Source organism: Anser cygnoides, chromosome 4, assembly GCF_040182565.1.
Source record: "Anser cygnoides isolate HZ-2024a breed goose chromosome 4, Taihu_goose_T2T_genome, whole genome shotgun sequence".
In the NCBI taxonomy this organism is placed as follows: domain Eukaryota; kingdom Metazoa; phylum Chordata; class Aves; order Anseriformes; family Anatidae; genus Anser; species Anser cygnoides.
In genome coordinates, this window is record NC_089876.1 from 64,581,933 (window position 1) to 64,600,091 (window position 18,159).

Genomic DNA, 18,159 nt, shown 5'->3' on the forward strand with positions numbered 1-18,159 from the left:
GATCTTACAGCTGCGTGCACTGGAGAAACAGCTAGAATGACGATGCTGTAGGTATGAGAGAGAGGCTGCTTTTTTCTTTGCAAACACTTTATTTAAAAATTCCCCCATGCTTTTTATGCTGCAGTTGTATCGTGCTTTGAATGTAAACTAATCTCGAGCCTGCAGCAGAATCGCTGCAGCTGGGAGCTACCTCGTCCATTCCTATGACCCTTGACAAAAACTATAGCTTCAGCAGATTTCTTAAGACCCCCCCCATGTGAGAGACTCTTTTGCATGCTTGAGATAGTTTATTTTTCAAAGTGTTGCTCAACTGAACGTATGTAGTAGCTGCAAACTTACTGAAGCAAAGGAACAACAGGGGAGAGAGGTATCACCACAGAAATAGCAGTGGTGCTAGCACAGCTGAGAAGGCCCAGAACCAGCCAACTGAGAAGAAATGCTTCATAAAAGGAAGACTGCAGTAGCAGTTGCTATTTGGTTAAAACACTGCCCCCAAGAAATACCTTTAATTCCATTTTACTAAACTGGAATAGATCTTTAAGATTTCATCACGTGCATTGACGAGAAATTAAATTGTAGCTCCCTTGGAGCACGGACTTCTACTTAGAACAGAGCTCTTCTTTAAATGTGGTCATAACTGAAGTGCAGCTTATCTATTGTACTGTTACCTTCCCAAAACAGAGCACAGCTGTTGGCTGGGGTGGTCCCTGTTTTCAGCTTTTGTAGTAGTGCTACAGGTCCCTGCTTTCCCTTTCCCTGTTTTGCAGCTGCAAGCGTGCTCTGCAGTTAGGTAGGAAGGAGTCCTGGCTTTGCAGACAAGGCATTGGACGTGGCAATCCCCTCCGAGTTCTCACTACTGTGTCTGTTTGACAAGGCGGAAGGCTTCGAGGAACTCATTGAAGTCGATGTTTCCATCTTTATTGAAGTCAATGCTGCGAACTAAGTCGTTGATGCCGTCGTCTGTGAGTTCAATGTTCATGTGGGAGCTGAACAGTTTCCAGGTTTGGTGGAATTCCTCAAATGAGATGAGACCTGCGGGGCAGAAAGGCACAGCCACCTTAGCACCAAGCTGCCAGCTCCTGCTCTGTGTGCAGGGACATACCCCTGCTCAGATTCACTACCTGCTTACCCTAAAGGAAGGAAATGACTTTCACATGCTGCAACTAAACTTTCTAGGGTGGAGAACAGCGGATAAAATACAACTTAGAAGCAGCAAAGAGACATAATATAATTTGCAAGAACCAAAAAAACAGTGCAGCAAGGAAGGTAATGCGTGCCCTAAACCATTAAATAAAATGCTTTTGAAGATAATAAAGACCAAAAGTAAAATGGAATACAACACAGTGACCAACACCCCCTGCACCCCTCCTTACCTGAATGATCTCTGTCAATGATCCTGAATATGGTCTCCAAGTTGGATCTGTTCCGATAAATGACTTCCAACAAGCTCGACTGGATGTGCTGAAAGACAACGTGGACACTCCTTCTACCCATTCCAACAGCTCTGTTTTCTCCGAGCAGTTACTGCAGACCTTCCCATACATAAAAATATGTGCTGTGTTCAAGAGTTAGCCAGCAGTGCACTTGGCATTATGTGTGCCTCCTGAAATGGGTTTGTGGTGGCTGGACCGACTGTGCAACTCTGCGTTACAGGAACCATCCACTCCTAGCCTTTCCTGCCTGTCCCACACTGAGATCTTGTGAACTGCTCTGCAGCACACTTTGGCAGACGTGAGTCCTTACCTCTTGGCTCCGCTGCTCCATGGCTAAATCATCGAGCCAGGACTTGTACTCCAGCATGCCATCCGCCGTGGTGCGCACCAGCTGTGGTCTCAGCATTCGCCACGGCAGTCCCAGGTGCAAGACTGACTCCACAGCCGTTGCCCAGTTGCTCAGCGTGATCCTTCCTGCAAGGAGAAGAGAAAGCCATGGAGACCTCTGAGAGGCTGGTGGCTGAAAGCACGTAAAGATGGCTGGTGCGTTGCTTGTTTCACCTGCTCCACCCCTGTCACCTCTAGCTGCTGCACAGGGCCACCTCCAGAAGATCCATTACACCAAGCCGCAGTGCAGCTGGCTCTCAAAGTAAAAATCCTAGGCTACTGTGCTGCTGACAGCAGCGGCTCCATTTCTCCATGGTACACTTGAGCACTTGGGTACAGGTAAAAACCCTACATGGCCATACAGACATCAGCCTGCAACAGCTGCTGCAGGGCACAAGCACGTGCTGCCCCCTCCAGCCTCAGCCAGCTTTTGACCACCATAACAAATCAGGACTGTGGCACTGCAAACCTCTGAACACTGTGAAGACTGACTTTGGATATTCCTTCATAAATTTGTGGCTGACAGCCAAGTGTGCCCTGCAGGTTGTGAGCTGTGCAACTGCACTAGTTGTTCCTTGGTGGCCCAGGAACATAGCAAAGCCCCAAGTTTAACAGCTGCTCTAACAGCTAAACTGGACTTTGTTGAATGATTTTGCTGCTAGGGAAGGTATACGCACAACGAAGTTGTTCTGCTGACTGCCCTGTCCCTGTTTCCCCCCTAAGCACAAGCAGAGAGATCTCTTCAGCACCATGACTCAGTTGCCGTACCAGCAGAGCTCTCCTAGCTGGCACAAAAGCAGCCTGAGGATTATGACATGTACCCAACTTAGCCTCTTCAACCCTGTCCCACCAGGAGATTAATTTAGCAGCTCGTGGCTCAAATTTACCTGTATTGTCCTTATCGTATGCCTTGAATGCGCTGATGAGAGCGGAGGTGTGAGCAAACAGCTTCTCCCGCAAGGCTCGAAAGGCTGACTCCTCTACTCTGCTGATTCTGAAGGATGCAGAAAAGAGAGAAGTATGTTCCCAGTCCTCTGCATTGTCCGTGGATTGCCCAGACCCTCGCACAACTGTCCTGCACATGTCTGGAGCAGTATTTCCCCCAGCTGATCCAGTGAATCCCTGCCATAGCACAGAAACTGTTGCCCTTCCTCTACAAGCTGTCAGCAGTCAGCTCAAGTTCAGGGAAAAACAATCCATCCCAGCCAACTTCTGCAGTTTGTGTTTACCCATTTTTGTTTCAATGGTTCTACCATGCCAGTCACAGGGGTTTTTAACAGCTGTGCAATTTGTGAAGTAAAAAAGGGTCACAAATTGAAACGTGGCATTGGAAAGAGAAGCTGGAAAATCAGCAGCCAGTAATGAAAAGCCCCCTTCTGATCTTGTAACGCTTCCTCCTTGTCCCCCTGAACCTCCCTCAGTAATTTCTGCACAAAGCTTGAATCCTCCTTTAGGGCTATTTATTTGGTAAATCAAGCTGTGAAAGTTCAGCTCTGCGGCCAAACTTTCTCAAAGCTCCCAAAGTTTTCCCTTTGGGAATTTTGACTTGGTAAATACTCAGCAACAAAAGCCTTGCCTTTGGGTCATGGTGAGAGTGTGGGCTGTCTTGTTGGCTTGGTACTGAACAAAATGGGGGACCAGGTCCGGCCCCAGCTTCACGTAGGCTCCCCTGTTGCTGCCAATCTCATAGTAGTTTGAGGCTGAAAATATGGTCAGTACCTAATCCCAAAAAGAGAGGCATTTACAGTCAGTACATGCATCCTCCATTATACGTATATATGCATCAGTAAAAACTCCCATCCCATCTGGAGTCAACAGATGGTGAAAGTAAAATGTTTTACATGGAAAAGGAAAAGTGAGGTGAGAGTTCCTCGAGGGTGGCACTGGCCTTGTGTGGTTCTGGCCATGTGCTGAACTTCTGTGATTTCTCTGCACTCTCCTGACAAATTTCCAATCTCCATTGCAGTGAGCAGAGTCCAGGTGCCTCAGCTGAGGTCACTGAAGTCACCCTGAGTCTTCTGAGAGCCAAACTTTGCTGCATCAGCTTATTTAATGCTCTTTTTGTATTTCATCTTCAGAAACAGCTGCTTAAAGCAGGGGCAATAGCACAAATGGGTTCAGATCTTTTCTCAGCTACAATGCACAGGAATATGTTTTGCCTGCATAACAGCCCCCCTGACTTCAGACTGCCCTGACCTCACATCTCAGCTGAGAGCACATTTCAGTAAGTCCTGATATGGCCTCTCAAGGATTTTGTATGTATTTAACAAAACCCTACTGGAAGAAATGAAGAGCTGAGGTGAAACACCTCAGAAACCCTGCCCTGGCAGGATGGAAACCCAAGCATCCTTCACAGCATGCCCCTCACCAACCTTGCGGTTGTGACAGAACTCATAGCCCTCTTGCTTGCACTCATGGGAGCGGATGAGGAACTGCAAGTTGTACTTCTCAAGGATCTTCCCTGTCACGTCAGGCCCAAAGTAGCAGCCACCACCTCGCACCGTATTTTCTCTGCAGCCCTCCTGAGGCATGGGGTCACTCCAGAGAATGTCCAAAATCTGAAAGGATTGGAAAAGTTCACTGAATAATGTGTATTTGGCAACCACTGCCCATCAACTAAGCAAGTACAGCACCATCTCTGCATGCCTGGACTTCTGCTGTTAGCATAGCGCAGAGATGTTTCCTGAATCCCCGCTGAACCTCCTTATTGCTTTGCAGGACTCTCACAGACCTGAGCCACCACAGAGGTGACAACACTGTTGGCCTGGAACTACAGCCACTCTCAAAAGTGCCTGGGGGAGAGAGTTGTTCACAAATCAGGCCTGAAACAAGCTTTCCCTTTGACCCCGGTAGATTTCAAAAAGCCTTTCCTGTCTTCCTCGAGTCCAAAACATGTCCCAGGGCAAGAACGCCTGGCAGATCCTGGGGCCACGAGTGGACTTAGTGTTAGACTCCTTTGCTTCCCGGTCAGGATGTTCAGCAGCCTCCACTAATGTAAGTGCTGACTCAGTAACCCACTACAAGGATTAAAGTCTAATCTCTTTAACCCTGACCTCAATATACAGCTTTACGCTGATAAGGTGTGTGATGCCAGGATGCCATAGGCAGTGTGTGGTAAGGAATGATGGTTTCACAGCACACAGGCACACAAAGAGACTGATCCAACAGAAAGAGGAAATCGAGTTTCCAGGCTCCGATTCACCTAGTGGTCTCACTGTACAGCCTGGATAAAACCAGAAGCCCATTAGTACTCCTAGTGCTCCTAGCATCCAAGACCATGACTCCCTCATAGGCAAAAGACACGCTCATTCATTAGCTGCAGAGCTGACCTCAGATACCCCACGCACACAGCAAGGGATATAACCACTGGGCTCTACAGTCAGTCGTCTGTTATTTCTCTCCCTTGCAGTGAATCAAAAAAAACCTGTCACCCCACTGCGCTTGAGCAGCAGTTTGATTTATCCAACAGATGAATGCTGTGCTGGTGGCAAACGCTGGAACAAAGCCTCGAGTGCAGAAAGCCAAAAGCCCAGTGAAGAGACTGACTTGCAAGGCTAAGAGAAAGGCACCAACAGAACACAGCTAGCACCAGTCCTCCTCTGGCACCTCTGCACTGACTTTCTCCTTAACTCCAGTTTACAGAGCAGCAAAAGTATCTTTGCAGAGAGGTCTGGGCACTGACTCACACATTTTATAGCAAGATTCCTCATTAGAACAGAGAACAAAGCTGTGGGAGGCACCCACCAAAGCTGGGGCCCCGTTTACACCACTCACCTGCTTCCACTCTTCCTGGCGAGTCCAGCACGGCCCGTCCAAATCCGCTAAGGAGACCATGCTGGAGTAGGTGAGCTCTTCGTCCTCCGACTCACTGATGTCCACCAGCCGGCGGCACCACTCGATTTGCTCCTGCACCGTCTGCCGGACCCACCTGGAGAACTCCAGCCTGTTGGCCATGCTGGGAGCCTGCACTGGTCGGGGCTGCGAGGGTAAACTGGGCGTTGCTTCGTTCCCTGTAGGGTCAGCCTCTGCGTTGCTCTCCCCGTTTACCTCCTGTATTTCCACGTTCCTGTTTGACTCCTTCCTTTTCTTCCCTCTCAAGACAGAAATAAACTGAAAGAGGTAGGAGAGGAAACAGAGATGGTCAAACCGCTTGGAAAGCTGGATCTCTAGCTCTAACATCTTCCACTGGCAGTCTGTCAAGTGACACGGGCCTCTGAAACTCAATTGCCTTTGCTGCCATCAAATGGTGTTTAATTGTAGGAGGTTACTAGTGCCACCCTCTCAGGTGTACCATTCTTGGTTTACACCTGGGGCCACACATCCATCCTGACTACGGATCCATCTCTTCTTCATTGACTTTGTACTGCTCAGACATTCATGGAAGACAGATTACATGGATTTAATCTGCAATGGGAACTAGGCAGCAGAATGAGGGAAAGACTAATTGCTAAAGCAGGTGCTTGTCATTAGATTTGGTGAAGGGAAGTAGTATTTGTCAACTAAAAAGAGAGGCAGACACAAGCTAATGACTTGTCACAATCCCTCTAGAAATCTAGCAGGGAAATAAAAAGTTAAACAAGCTAAAGAACTATGGGACAAAATCCTGTCATTGCTATGTGTTTACTGTCAGCACCAGCACATATTTACCCAATGCCATTGTCCACCACTTACGTGGCTATAACCAATCCTCTCAAGTTCCAGAAATTGACAACTCTTTTTCCCTTCACACCTCCTGCGCACACCCTATTAAACCAAAGCAGTGCACCCCGAGCCTGTACCTGAACACACTTTTTGGCTAGGAAGACCATCCTTTGCATTTGTCAACAGCCAAGCTGACACAGAGGAATAAGCTCTCCAACCACAAATCAGCAACACCGTTGTCTCTAGGAAATAAAACCTACTTTGTTCCTTTGAATTTTCTCCAGCATGTCCAGATCAGTGGTATCAGAGACGCCTCCATGTATAATGAGGACTTTCTGATCAATGAGGGTGGCCAGGGGTAGCCAGCAGAAGACATTCTGAATCATCTTCAAGATTTTCTTCCCATGCACCTAGGAGGACAGGGCAGAAAGGAAAAGATGAAGCATCGAACCTTCAAAGCCTGTGTCTCATGTGCTGAAGCAGACACAAACATAGGCCTACCTTGTATTTCTGCATTACTTCCTTGGCGAAACCATACCTGTAGGAACAGAAGAAAGGAAGTTCAGTGAGATTTTGCAGCGACACCATTGACATTGTGATCAGCCCCACACAGAACCCATACCGTAAGTTGACCATGTGATCTTCATGGTTCCCACGGTTGAGATGAACCTCTTTTGGATAGATCAAGAGGAAGGTAAAGAGGATGATAAGGATCTCGAGGGACTGTTTGCCTCTGTCTACAAAGTCCCCATTGAACACGTAGGACTTGGAAGGGGAAGGAAGGCCATTCTGCAAAAAACAAGGGACAGGCAGATGTTACTAGAGAGGCCTCCCCATGACACACAAGTACACCCCCCCACTAGCTGCACACTCACTCTTACCCCAAGTTACCTTCTACAATAGATCCTAACTCTTATTTTTATCCTGTAGGCTCCCAGTAGTAAATGCACTGAACAGTGAAAACGGAGTCGGGAGGTGGAGCCATTGGTGTCAGGACTTACAAAAATATCCATTAGCACTTGCCAAATGTACATATGTACCATAACAGTTCTCACAGATTTAAAAGTCAGCAAGAGAATAAGCTTTTGCTTTGTGAAGCCATTTAAAACTGATCAAAATAGCTGGACAATTACATCTCAAGGGCCCAGTTTTGCAAATGCTTCTCAGCATGACCCGTGTGATACCTCTTACAATGCCTGGGCAGTCTCACCAAGTATGGAGCCTACCTTATAGAATATGAGGAACAAGTCATCCAGCTGGCCATGCAAATCTCCTAACAGGCACAAAAAGACAAGTCACAGTATGCTTACTTTTAACTTAAAAAGACACCAATAAATAACTTTCTATAAAGTATCTCTATAAATTTATGACCACTGAAATACTTAAGGAAGTTCAAGGTCCAGAGTAAAGTAATACATTCCTGACGCTGAGGCAGCATGCCCAGAGCAAAAGGACATGATATAAAGGCTTGAGCTGAAGTCTGAGTGAGAACAAACTGCTTCAGAAGCTTTGTTCATCTCTCTTATGATGACACAGGATGGCACAAGAAATTGTTTGACTTTGATCATTACACAGGAGAAAGGTTTGCATACAAAATAAACTAAAATTTCATTTAACGTGTTATTGACTGCACACAAAATTCTGTGCATAATACATGGTTTTCAGAAATATCTCAAAGTTTTAACATTAGAGTAGGAAAATAGTGGTGAAAAGTTTTGTCTCTTTCAAATGTATCTGATACAACTCAAAGACTTGTGAGTATCCTGGATCTGAACGCACACACTGCCAATTATGAAGACTCAACCAAAACAGCTCCAGGACTTGGTTGCTTAAATAATTCCAGGGCACAGAGCAGGACAAAAAATGAGCCTTGAGGCCAGTCCTTGACTGGGTGCAGTTTCTGTGCTTTAGAACAGGGATCCCAAGTTCTGGGTTACAGAACAAAGACAAAATTGAATCCAGTTGAAAAAAAATCTCAATTTATGTGGTAATGAATAACAATTCTAACAGCCACGGGCCATCATTAGCACCCTTCATTTTATGCTAAGACAAATGTATATCCTTATCCTTTCCTTTCATACCTCCTCCTCTCTTTGCATTTTTAGAATTGCCATGACAACACTGCTGCTACAGCAGGCTATGGCAAGCTAAACGCTGCCATCAAGGGGCAGTTATCAAACCATCCTATTCCAGACCAAGCAGAAATGAGGCCACAATGGAGAATTGCTCCCTCCAATGTTCAGGCCAGTCTCGACAGCAGCTCAAATACAGCACCATAAGGTATTTTACCAGATATTTTAAAGGCAGCATCAGCTGACTCTCAACACACATTTTACATACAGACTGCATTTCTATTCCACATTTGAACAGTACCAATTTATATCTTTTACATCCCTTCCACCTAAGCACTCTCCCTCCAGAGACTCCAAAGACCCTCCAAAGGGTGCAGTGCCCTCCCACCCAGACGTACCGCACACGGTGACCTCCTCGCTATAGCAGGTGGAGACATGACTGATGTTTGGCAACTGCTTGAGGTGCTTCCTGGTCTCATGCAGAAGGTTTAAGACATAGCGAGCGTGGAGCTGCTACTAGGAGAAAGCGAAGGAATTAAAGCTCTGAGCAGCAACACAGCTGCCTGCAATGGCTCCAAGGACCCATCACAACAGTCGGAGCTGACCTACAAGCTTGCAAAAAAGACAGCACAAATACCAGGCAAAGGCAGAATGGAAGAGACTTGTCCAAAGCAGCACTGCCTTGGCATCAGCACAGCTGGCAGCAAAATCCAAAAGACCTGTGGTCAAAGCTATATCCACTATGCAACTCCATCCCCTAGAGCAGAAGCTCCAGCCTGGCATCACAGGTAAGAAGCTGCTATCTTCTACATCTTTCTTTGCATTCTCCACATAAGGCCAGATTCTGAGCTGCCATGTGACCTGCATAAATATGTTCCCTTGAAGCCAGTGAGGGAGAATTTAACGTTAGTCAGGGCTCTAGAGGCTTTGCTTTACAAGTCTGGATTTGTTTGGGGAAGGGAGGTTTTGACCTGTTTTGACCTATTTTGCTGTTCAGCACCTCATCTGAGGGATGGAAGCAGAACAATTGTACAAGGACTCCTCTTGTTAGGTTTGCTGAATTGGTAATGGACTTCCTAATCAAAAAAAAAAAGAACCCCCACAATTCTATCTTAAAATATATTTTTTCCTCATGAATCGGATATGCACAGCACAAAACATAATTTTGATCACTTCTTTCCTCCTGGGCCATCCTATACATTCCTACCAATAGAGGCATTGCAACAAAAAATGACAAAAGAATGTTTCAACATGGACTGTTCTGTGTTTTTTTTTCCCTTTTGAAATGAAATTAAGGTTAACACTGGCACATTAACTACAAAAATTTTGTGGTTTTGTTAGAACTGTGTTTTCTGAAAAGAAGAAAGTTTGCCCTGGGAAATACCTACCAGATCATTTCTACCCTCTTTGCTTAACAGCCTGCCAGCTGCTCATATTCAAATCAGTTTAGTTGCTAGGAAGTTTAAAAACAAATCATCTGTCCCACACCTCTACATGCAGAAGGGGAAAGCGTGGTTCCTTTTGGGATCCTTACTTGTTTCTGTTTGAAAGCTTCCAGCAAGGCAGTCGCATGGTCAGGAAGGAGGGGGAAAGAGAGATGGGGTCCAGTGTAGGAGTCTGGCACCTCCATGGATTCGTAGTCACAGTACTTTTCCAGCTCTGCCTCTTTGAAGCTTTCCCCACTTATGAACATGCGACTGATAAAATCCCCTGGATGACAGATTGGTTGGTTGGATTGTTTATTTAAAAAGAGAAAGAGACAAGAAAAAGTTAATACACCATTCTTGTTTTTTTGCTAAGGAAAAGCTGTTTCTTTAGGCAAGAGCAAAAAGCATGCAAAATTATAATGAGGAGCTGTCTCCTATGTTACCCTGTTTTTTTCTAAGCCTGCACCCACATTCTCAGTGTTGTGCTTTTTTTTTTTAATTGCTGTAACATCTTATAACCAGATTTCGGACCTAAATTCATTAGCAAGTTCCCAGCACTAAGAAATAATACATAGTGCTCTCTGCAGGTTCAGAAAGATACCCTATTGGTTCCCACCGCATTTCTTTCCCCCCACCATTATAGGTGAGAGACTAAATAATGTAGATAATCTGAAGCATCTCTGGTTCCCTAGAGATGGATCCTCTGTAGCTTTGGAAATGGACTCTGGAGTGCTGGTTACCAGGGATGACAGCAAAAAGGGCAGATCTCTAATAGTGCTCTTAGAAAACATGCTGAGGTTTTTATTCCCCCTTCTAGCTCCTAAGGAGTAGGAATTACCCCACATTCCTTGCACAGCTCTGACAGTCTCCTTGTAATTCAGTCCCTATTCAGATTTGTAGGGAGTCTACAAAAGACACAAACAAGCTTACTCTCTTTACTGCTGCTTGGCGTGAAGTGGTCCATGAGGTAGCTGAAGAAGTTGTGAAGCTGCAAGAAGAGACAAAGCCCATCATCATTCACCCTGGAACATCCCCAATGCCCACTTGAAATTCTGTAGAGTGGGAAGCTGACAAGATCTTCTTTTTATAAGTATTACCTACCCATGCCCTTCTCATGTTTTCTGGCATGTACAACAAATCACACTGTACTTATTTGGTTTGATATTTCTTGTAATGAAGTAAAAGTAGTAGCTTTCCCTTCAGCCATACAAACAGAACACCCATAAACCCTCTCCCTGCTCAACAACAAGGCAACCACATAAGAGAACATCAAGCAAAGTTCAAACAAAACTAGGATTGCCTCTTGAGTTCAGACTCAGGAAAGGGCTGATGATGTTAAATGCTCCTTATAACTTTATTTCAAGATTTATTTCTTGGCATTTCATCACACACACAAGCATGCAGGAAATCGATAGGCAGAAAAGAAGCAGGAAACCCAGTCTTTGGTCCACCGAAGCACTTGCAGGCTTACTAGCCAGTAGACAGAAACAAATGCATCTGTGGCAGAGAAAGCATCCTCCTATTTGAGAATTCACAGAAGGGGCCCTGCCTCCCAGAATGGCAAATAATGGCAGGCCACAATGTTCTCCAAGAGGGAAGAGGGACTAGGCTCTAAAGGAGACAAGAGTTCATTAAATCAAAACCAAAACCCAAACAAATAAAACCCCACACTCACAAATAACAACCCTCTCTAAATTTAACACAAAGTTGTGAAGTTCCTGACACATGGAGGCACAAGGTTACGCAGCTTCCCCAATAAACGATGCTCTTTCCTCCCCAGGCTACTCTACTACTGCCACTTTTACAGCAGCAGTCCTTGCAAACCCTCAGGCAGAGGCTTATTTCTCTCCCTCCATAAATTAGGGTCCTAAAAATCATGATACATCTTACACACCCACATAGGAAGAAGCTGCCTGCTTCTGCCCTAAAAATAGTTTACCGTTAGCTAGCTTCAGCACAGAGAGGCTGCGTTCAGACAGAAAGCTAGGAAGTAAGCTTCAGCCAGTACCGAAATCACCAAACGAGGATCTCTCTTCCCACTTACTCTTTTCCTTAGCACCTTACCTTGATCTGATCCTGCTCACAGGCATACTCAATGGATTGAAAGATTCTCCAAGTGCAACGTCGGCGCATTTCCAGCCGAGCAACATAGCGCCGATACCACCTTTGGATCAAAACAGCTGCCTTGAAAGCTAGGGGACAAAAACAGAACCAGCCTGGTGAGCTGCAGTGGCCACACCAGCTGAGACACCCCGCTTCTTCTCCTTTCCTGACCCTGAAAACTCAAGAGGGACCTTTCTCTTCCAAGAGCAAGTTTTCAAACAATGTGTTCTGATGCCTAAATATTAGGAATAACAGAACACCCACTTCTTTCACCCTGTTGCAAGAGGTGACCTGACTCTGCTCTGAAGAGTTTCTAACCATCACTGCCATCTCTTCAGCACCTGTGTTAACAACTTGTTGTGGCCTAAAGGTCCAAACAGATTCTTCAGTGTTAATGCACAATTACATCCCTTTCCATCCGCCGTCATCATTTTCATGTCCCCCTTACAGTCTAGGTACTGGGGCTTCAGGGAACCAGACATTTGACTGAGGCCACACAAGATGTTACAAGGAAAAACAAGACACTGAGGTCTACAGAACCTCAAAAACACAGGTTTTATCTCCCTTCCTTTATGCCAAATAAATGCCTCAGCTTCTGTAGTTCTGGGCAAACCTCAGGTGTGATTTGTTCTAGTGTAAATGTTAAGGTGTTGTTACCTTGGACTAAAATAACACACGCAGTGAAAAGAGGGAAACAGCCCTTCATCCACTTAATGATGCAGAAGGAGTGAAATGCCAGGAATTCATAGGTCTCTCTGGTCATGGGTCAATCTACAGCCAGCACTGGCACCAGGCTCTTCCCTCCAAATGATGGCCATATGGCCTGGTGTTCAAAACATAGTAATTCCTCCATATTTCCCCAGTTCCAGTGATTTAAGATAAAGCAGTGTACTGCAAATAAAGCAAAGTGGTACCGTTTTCCATTTACTTTTTCAAATTCTGCAGCAGAACTTTATGTACCTCTGGAAACTCGTACATCCTCCTTAGCTGGTCTTGACCCCATTTGGACTGCCTGGTTACTGTACATCACCTAGCCAACCAGCTTTGCTACTTGGTCTCTCCCTTTTTATTAGGCTCAGTGCTCTTTCTTTTGCTCTTAGAGCCCTGTGTTTAAAACATTTTCTAAAAGCACTTCTCTGTGTCAGCTTCAGCTGGGAGAGGGACAACTGCTCTATCTAGAGGCTGGCCCCAAATTCAAATGAAGATGAGGGAGTTAGCCCTGCTGCAGAAGCTTGTGTTCCCTTGGCATAATGGTTTGTGAGAGAGCGCTGCTGTGTTCACCAGAGCAGGCAGAGCAATTAATTGGGTGTGTGGAATGAAAAAGCTTGATTAAAAAAAAAATCCCCCCACCCCTACCCCAAAGGCTGCTAAGTGCTGGCAAGAGACAAAGAGATCATATTAATTCAATTAGCTTGTATTAATTATGTAAAAACCCGACGTACTTCAGCAGGAACCACTACTTGACCTTTACCTAAAGAAGATATCCCGATGGCTTATGTATTGAAAATAATAATCCTTCTAATCTATTTTACTGTAAAACCACCAGGAGGTGCAGAGCATGGAAGGGCTATTGCTGTTGAGCAGACGGGGAACTGAGTCACAGTGAAGTCATGGGCAAGAAGGTAAGATTGGTTACCCTTAATTTGAGAATAACTTACGTTAGACTTTGCCTGGGCCTTATATCTTGCTGAGAAAATGCTTTCTGATCTGCTGGGCCATGAGAAAGTTTTAAAAAGCTGACTTTGTTTTCTGCCGTTTGTGCTCCTCATGCTACTTCTTCAAGCCTCTTTTCTGTCTTTCACACTAGCTGCCTTACTCCCTGTACAGCAATTTGGCTGGCATGTAGCCAGAATCAGTCCCAATCACTCTAAAATAAATAACTTCTGAACGTGTTGCATTCCTCTAACAGCAGATATAACGTCCAATTACTGCAACAGGAGCCAGATATACTTCAAGTGAATCCCGAGAAGAAATTTATAGCTATGACTGCACATATACCAATGAAAACCGGATCCTTTTACAGATTAAAAAATAAAATCAATGGAAGATTGGTCACCAAGCCCACACTGAGCACATATACCACCATCCACAGCATTTTAAGCTCCAGATGGGCAAGGCATCATTTTTTTTTAATACTACTTTTACATAGACTGACTCTGCAACTGAAAAATCCAGGTATTCTAATTTACCAGCTTACCTGGGTGAGTTGCATCTGGCAGTGTTTGTACTAGTTTAGAAAAAAATAATAAAAAAGAAAGAAAAAGAGATTTATCCACATTTTATGAGGATCCAAGAAGTAAACTGAATCATACATCAACACATAAGCTACTGCATGCGTGCCGAAGTGGCAGCACCCAAACTCAGCTACGCCTTTTCATGCTAGCTGTATAGTTCACAAATCAGCTGTGAACAAATATTGCCTTTATACTCTGCAACCATTTATAACCAAACCAATTGCCTGAAAGTGAGTGTCCCACAAGTATCCTTTCAGGTCTCTTGCAAGACAAGTGCCAGCAGAGTACGATTTCCTGAGAAGGCACTGCAGAAATACAAGTAGATAGTTACAAGCTGATTTTAACAACAGCTCCAGCAAAAAAAGGAGACCCTGTTCTAAGAAATGGAAAGCCTATTATAAGAAATTATTTTTTATCTACATTTTAACTTCTAATTAATGAGAATTCAAGCCAGAAAACATTCTTTTTAACCTGACAGATACTTATACAGCCCAAGTTCTCCCCATCATACAGGTTTATTTAATGAAAATTAAATTAAGTTGCGCATCTATGCAGGGAAATGGCAACATTTACACCATGGGTATGTTCTACCATGTCTCCACAACCTACGCAAGAGAGCCAGAGGCCTCACAGAAGACAGAGGCAGCTGATGCCCTGTCAGCACAGCCCTGCTCTGTGCCAGCTGGTACCAGCTCAAGGTTTGGCCTGCTCCCTCATCACAACTTGTGCAGAGCTCCAGCCTCAACTGGCAGGGCAGAGCCCAGTGGTTACATTGGAAACTCCTGAGCAGGTAGCTCCACTTCAGCAGATCACCAAATCTGAAGGATTTTTAAAATGAGAGGCAAGAAATTGACAAAGATTTTACTGCCATTGGAAATTGTTGATGAGGTATCAGATTTAATGGAGGGTTTCAAATCAGTAACTAGTTTTATGTTATGCTTTCTATGTTACGAACAAGCCACTGTCATAAAATGACCCTGAACTGCCTGAGAAACTCCTTAGTTCTCTGAGGCTACTGGCAGTAGACAACTCTAACTTAAAGAAAAGGTGGAGATTTTTAATAAACAAAAATTACAGACAAATAATGCTGAGTCACAGCAGTACCTCCACTCTCCTAATTTCTAAAATTAATCACTGGTTTTGCTTTCAAAACGTTTGCAAATAGTTTGTACCATACTGCTGTTCTGCTACTGCCAATGACTGAATGAACCAATAAAATTAGTCTTTTTCTTTTTTTCTTCACGCTTTGGCTTTTAGCTTTTCTTAACCACAGCATCTTGCCTTCTTTAGAACCACGTTTATTTTGGCTTTGCTATTGTTTCTGCTTTATCAGTCTTACATCCCTAGCACAGTCTTTGAAGAGGAAGCCCACCAGAAGTGGCAGGGTGTTTTCATCTTTCACCCTGTCAGCACGAGGTTCCAACACATACAAATTAGGCAGAAATTGATTAATTAATCTGACGTTAGTTCCAACAAAACTGCTTTTTGCTGCTTCACTTCTGGTCAGGTTTTGATTGATTTTAATCTAATCCTGGGTCTAGATAGCTGTTACTTTCTAAGTCTAGTGTTGGTATTCTGCATGACATCTGAAATTCCTCATCATAGGACATGACTGAAAGATATAACCTCACGTCAGTACTATCAAGAAAAAGGAGTAACGTGGAAAAGAAGCCCATCCACCACAACCTTCCAACAGCATGTGCAGGAGCAGACAGGAAAAGATTACATTTCAGAGAATCACTCACCATTTTCAGACTTCTGCAGAGAGTACTTGTAGTTGGCATTTACAGAACTACCAGATCCCATGTTTTCCAACCAGTACTAGAATGCTGCTGACTGGCCCAGTATCATCAAAACCATGCGAGAGATGCAGGAAAGCATTCGATCAGAATCAAAACTGCTGCAACATGCCCCACAGTGCTGAGTCTATAATTAAATACATTAACACTTGTTAAGATCAACAAGCAGATGTCCTGTCTTGTGCCCAAGTACATCTTCTACTACCACGTTCCTCAAGCTACTTTGTTGTCTTCTAGACAATCTGAGATGAGGATTTCTGTCTTGCTGTTTGAAATTTCAACTCAGCTGTATGAACAGGAATAATTCCAGCACCTTTGCCAATTGGATAAAAATATCAGGCATTACATATCTAGGTACTGTAATTGTACAGTAGATGTATAAACCAGGCATTCATGTACTCACACAATATTTCACATACCTAATTTCAGGCTCCTATACTTTTAATAATAGGGCTCTTTGATGTGAACCTTCATTTCAAATGGTACAATAAAATATGCTTGATTGCCACTAAGAGCAGACCACATCTCCAAGTCCTCATGCTACCACCCCCATTACTCACGCACAGCTGAAGCACCCAGATGAAGTAAAAGGTGCTAAAATACTACATGACTGCATATTTGAGGCATTTGCCATACAGAAAAAAATCAAGATTTTTTATACTGATCTGGAAGCATTAAAGTAATTAATTTGATTCAGTAACAGTATATGCAAATATATTTATGCATATACCATCTCTGAAGGATAACTCTCATTACAAGGGACGAACATACATATGGTATTTAAATCTATTTGCAGTTCCACAGCTAGAGGGGAGATAAGTCTAAAATAACAATTAGCTATCATAAGAAAATAATCAGCTTTGTGAAATAAATACTGCTTTTCTTCACCTCATGGATCTGCTTGAGTGCGGGGGCATATTATGCCATCAATTTCTCAGATCCTGGGCAGCATAAAAGGACAGGACAGCCAGACTTTTGTTCACCTCACTGCTGCAGAATGCTCTGCTCAGAGCAAAAGGATCCTGTTTCAAGAATAAGGCAAATTCTGAAACTTCTCACTTTGAGGACAATCAGAATGCCTTTTGTGGTCAGACACACTTCCTCTTGGGGAAATAAAAAAATGTTGGAAAAATAAAACTCCATGTACGACTGCCACAGTAGTCTCAGGCTGCATCACATAAGATTTATAAAGATTTTTATTCTGCCCCATAATTGGAGAGAGGGAGAAAGCTGAGAAAGGTAAGGAAGGAAAAAAACACCTTTAACAATATTAGGTCTGGTGCTAGCACAACATTTAAAAGCTTTTGAAGGGTCAGGACAGCAGAGGCACTTCTTCTCAGCAGGGGAGGGAAAACCCCTTCCCTTCTCCTTCTCTCACTTCCTGCAGCCCTTTTGCCTACAGACCTGCAGAAAGGCTAATGGAAGGAACGTGTCCAGTGTTGTATAAGGTACATGTGCACAGCGCTTGCTCAGGGGGATGATCCATGCTAAACAAAATGTCAGCGCAGGAAGTTTTTACATAAAAGAAATGCTGAAATTCTCTGTCTTGCCCAGAATGCTGAAATGCACAAAGGCATCTTCACATTAATCGGATGATGCAACAGGAATATAATTTACAATATTCTTAACAAAATACCAGTCACTCTAGTTTTAATCTAACAACATTATTGCATATCAGTGTCAAAAATGGCCTGAAATCACCGCAAATTATGCCCAAATACACCTGGTGCTTTATGGTCTTTTTTTCATAATGCAGGAACTCAAATGGACAATTGCACAGAAAAAAAAATCAGAATCTCTAGCATTTAAGGCTCTTACTTGTCACCTCCTGTACAGGGCAAATCCCATTGCAGGAAAAACAGATTTTCAAGTTCAGAAACTCTGTGTGTAGACAGATAATTTCCATATGGATTTTCACATAAAAATGTCTTTTCAAAGAGAAATACCTGAAGATTTCAACAAATATTAGCTACCCAGAGAAGCAATGATACGAATGATTCGTTCTGTATCAGCAGCTTGCTTTAGAAACAAACATCCCCAATCACCTCCACTTAGTGCGTTCT

The 18,159-nt window shown here is 44.0% G+C and overlaps 2 protein-coding genes across 2 annotated transcripts in view; one reads left to right on the forward strand and one right to left on the reverse strand.

Moving 5' to 3' along the window:
- Window positions 1-853: 853 nt before the first annotated feature.
- On the reverse strand, window positions 854-16,493 carry PPEF2 (protein phosphatase with EF-hand domain 2). Its single transcript, XM_013193740.3, has 16 exons — window positions 16,043-16,493; window positions 12,025-12,152; window positions 10,891-10,948; window positions 10,068-10,243; window positions 8,932-9,046; window positions 7,688-7,734; window positions 7,084-7,250; window positions 6,963-6,999; window positions 6,722-6,871; window positions 5,595-5,930; window positions 4,193-4,378; window positions 3,397-3,539; window positions 2,708-2,814; window positions 1,744-1,907; window positions 1,374-1,461; window positions 854-1,032 (listed from the first exon to the last, which is right to left on the reverse strand). Exons 1-16 carry the CDS (start codon window positions 16,101-16,103, stop codon window positions 854-856), a joined length of 2,142 nt encoding a protein of 713 aa, XP_013049194.3. The 5' UTR covers window positions 16,104-16,493.
- The window catches only part of FAM47E (family with sequence similarity 47 member E), a 64,579-nt gene continuing 53,663 nt past the window's right edge, over window positions 7,244-18,159 (forward strand). Inside the window, exons 1-2 of the mRNA XM_066996820.1 lie at window positions 7,244-9,321; window positions 13,610-13,685. The gene's annotated coding sequence lies outside the window, so the exon portion shown is untranslated. The remainder of the gene's footprint in view (window positions 9,322-13,609; window positions 13,686-18,159) is intronic.

Excerpts from the sequence above, each read along its gene's own strand:
- PPEF2 (XM_013193740.3), bottom strand. The coding sequence starts at position 16,103 with ATGGGATCTGGTAGTTCTGTAAATGCCAACTACAAGTACTCTCTGCAG. Across the intron at positions 1,908-2,707 it reads ATACGATAAGGACAATACAG|GAAGGATCACGCTGAGCAAC; the intron begins GTAAATTTGAGC and ends TTCTCCTTGCAG. Across the intron at positions 1,462-1,743 it reads TGGAGCAGCGGAGCCAAGAG|CACATCCAGTCGAGCTTGTT; the intron begins GTAAGGACTCAC and ends GTTGTCTTTCAG.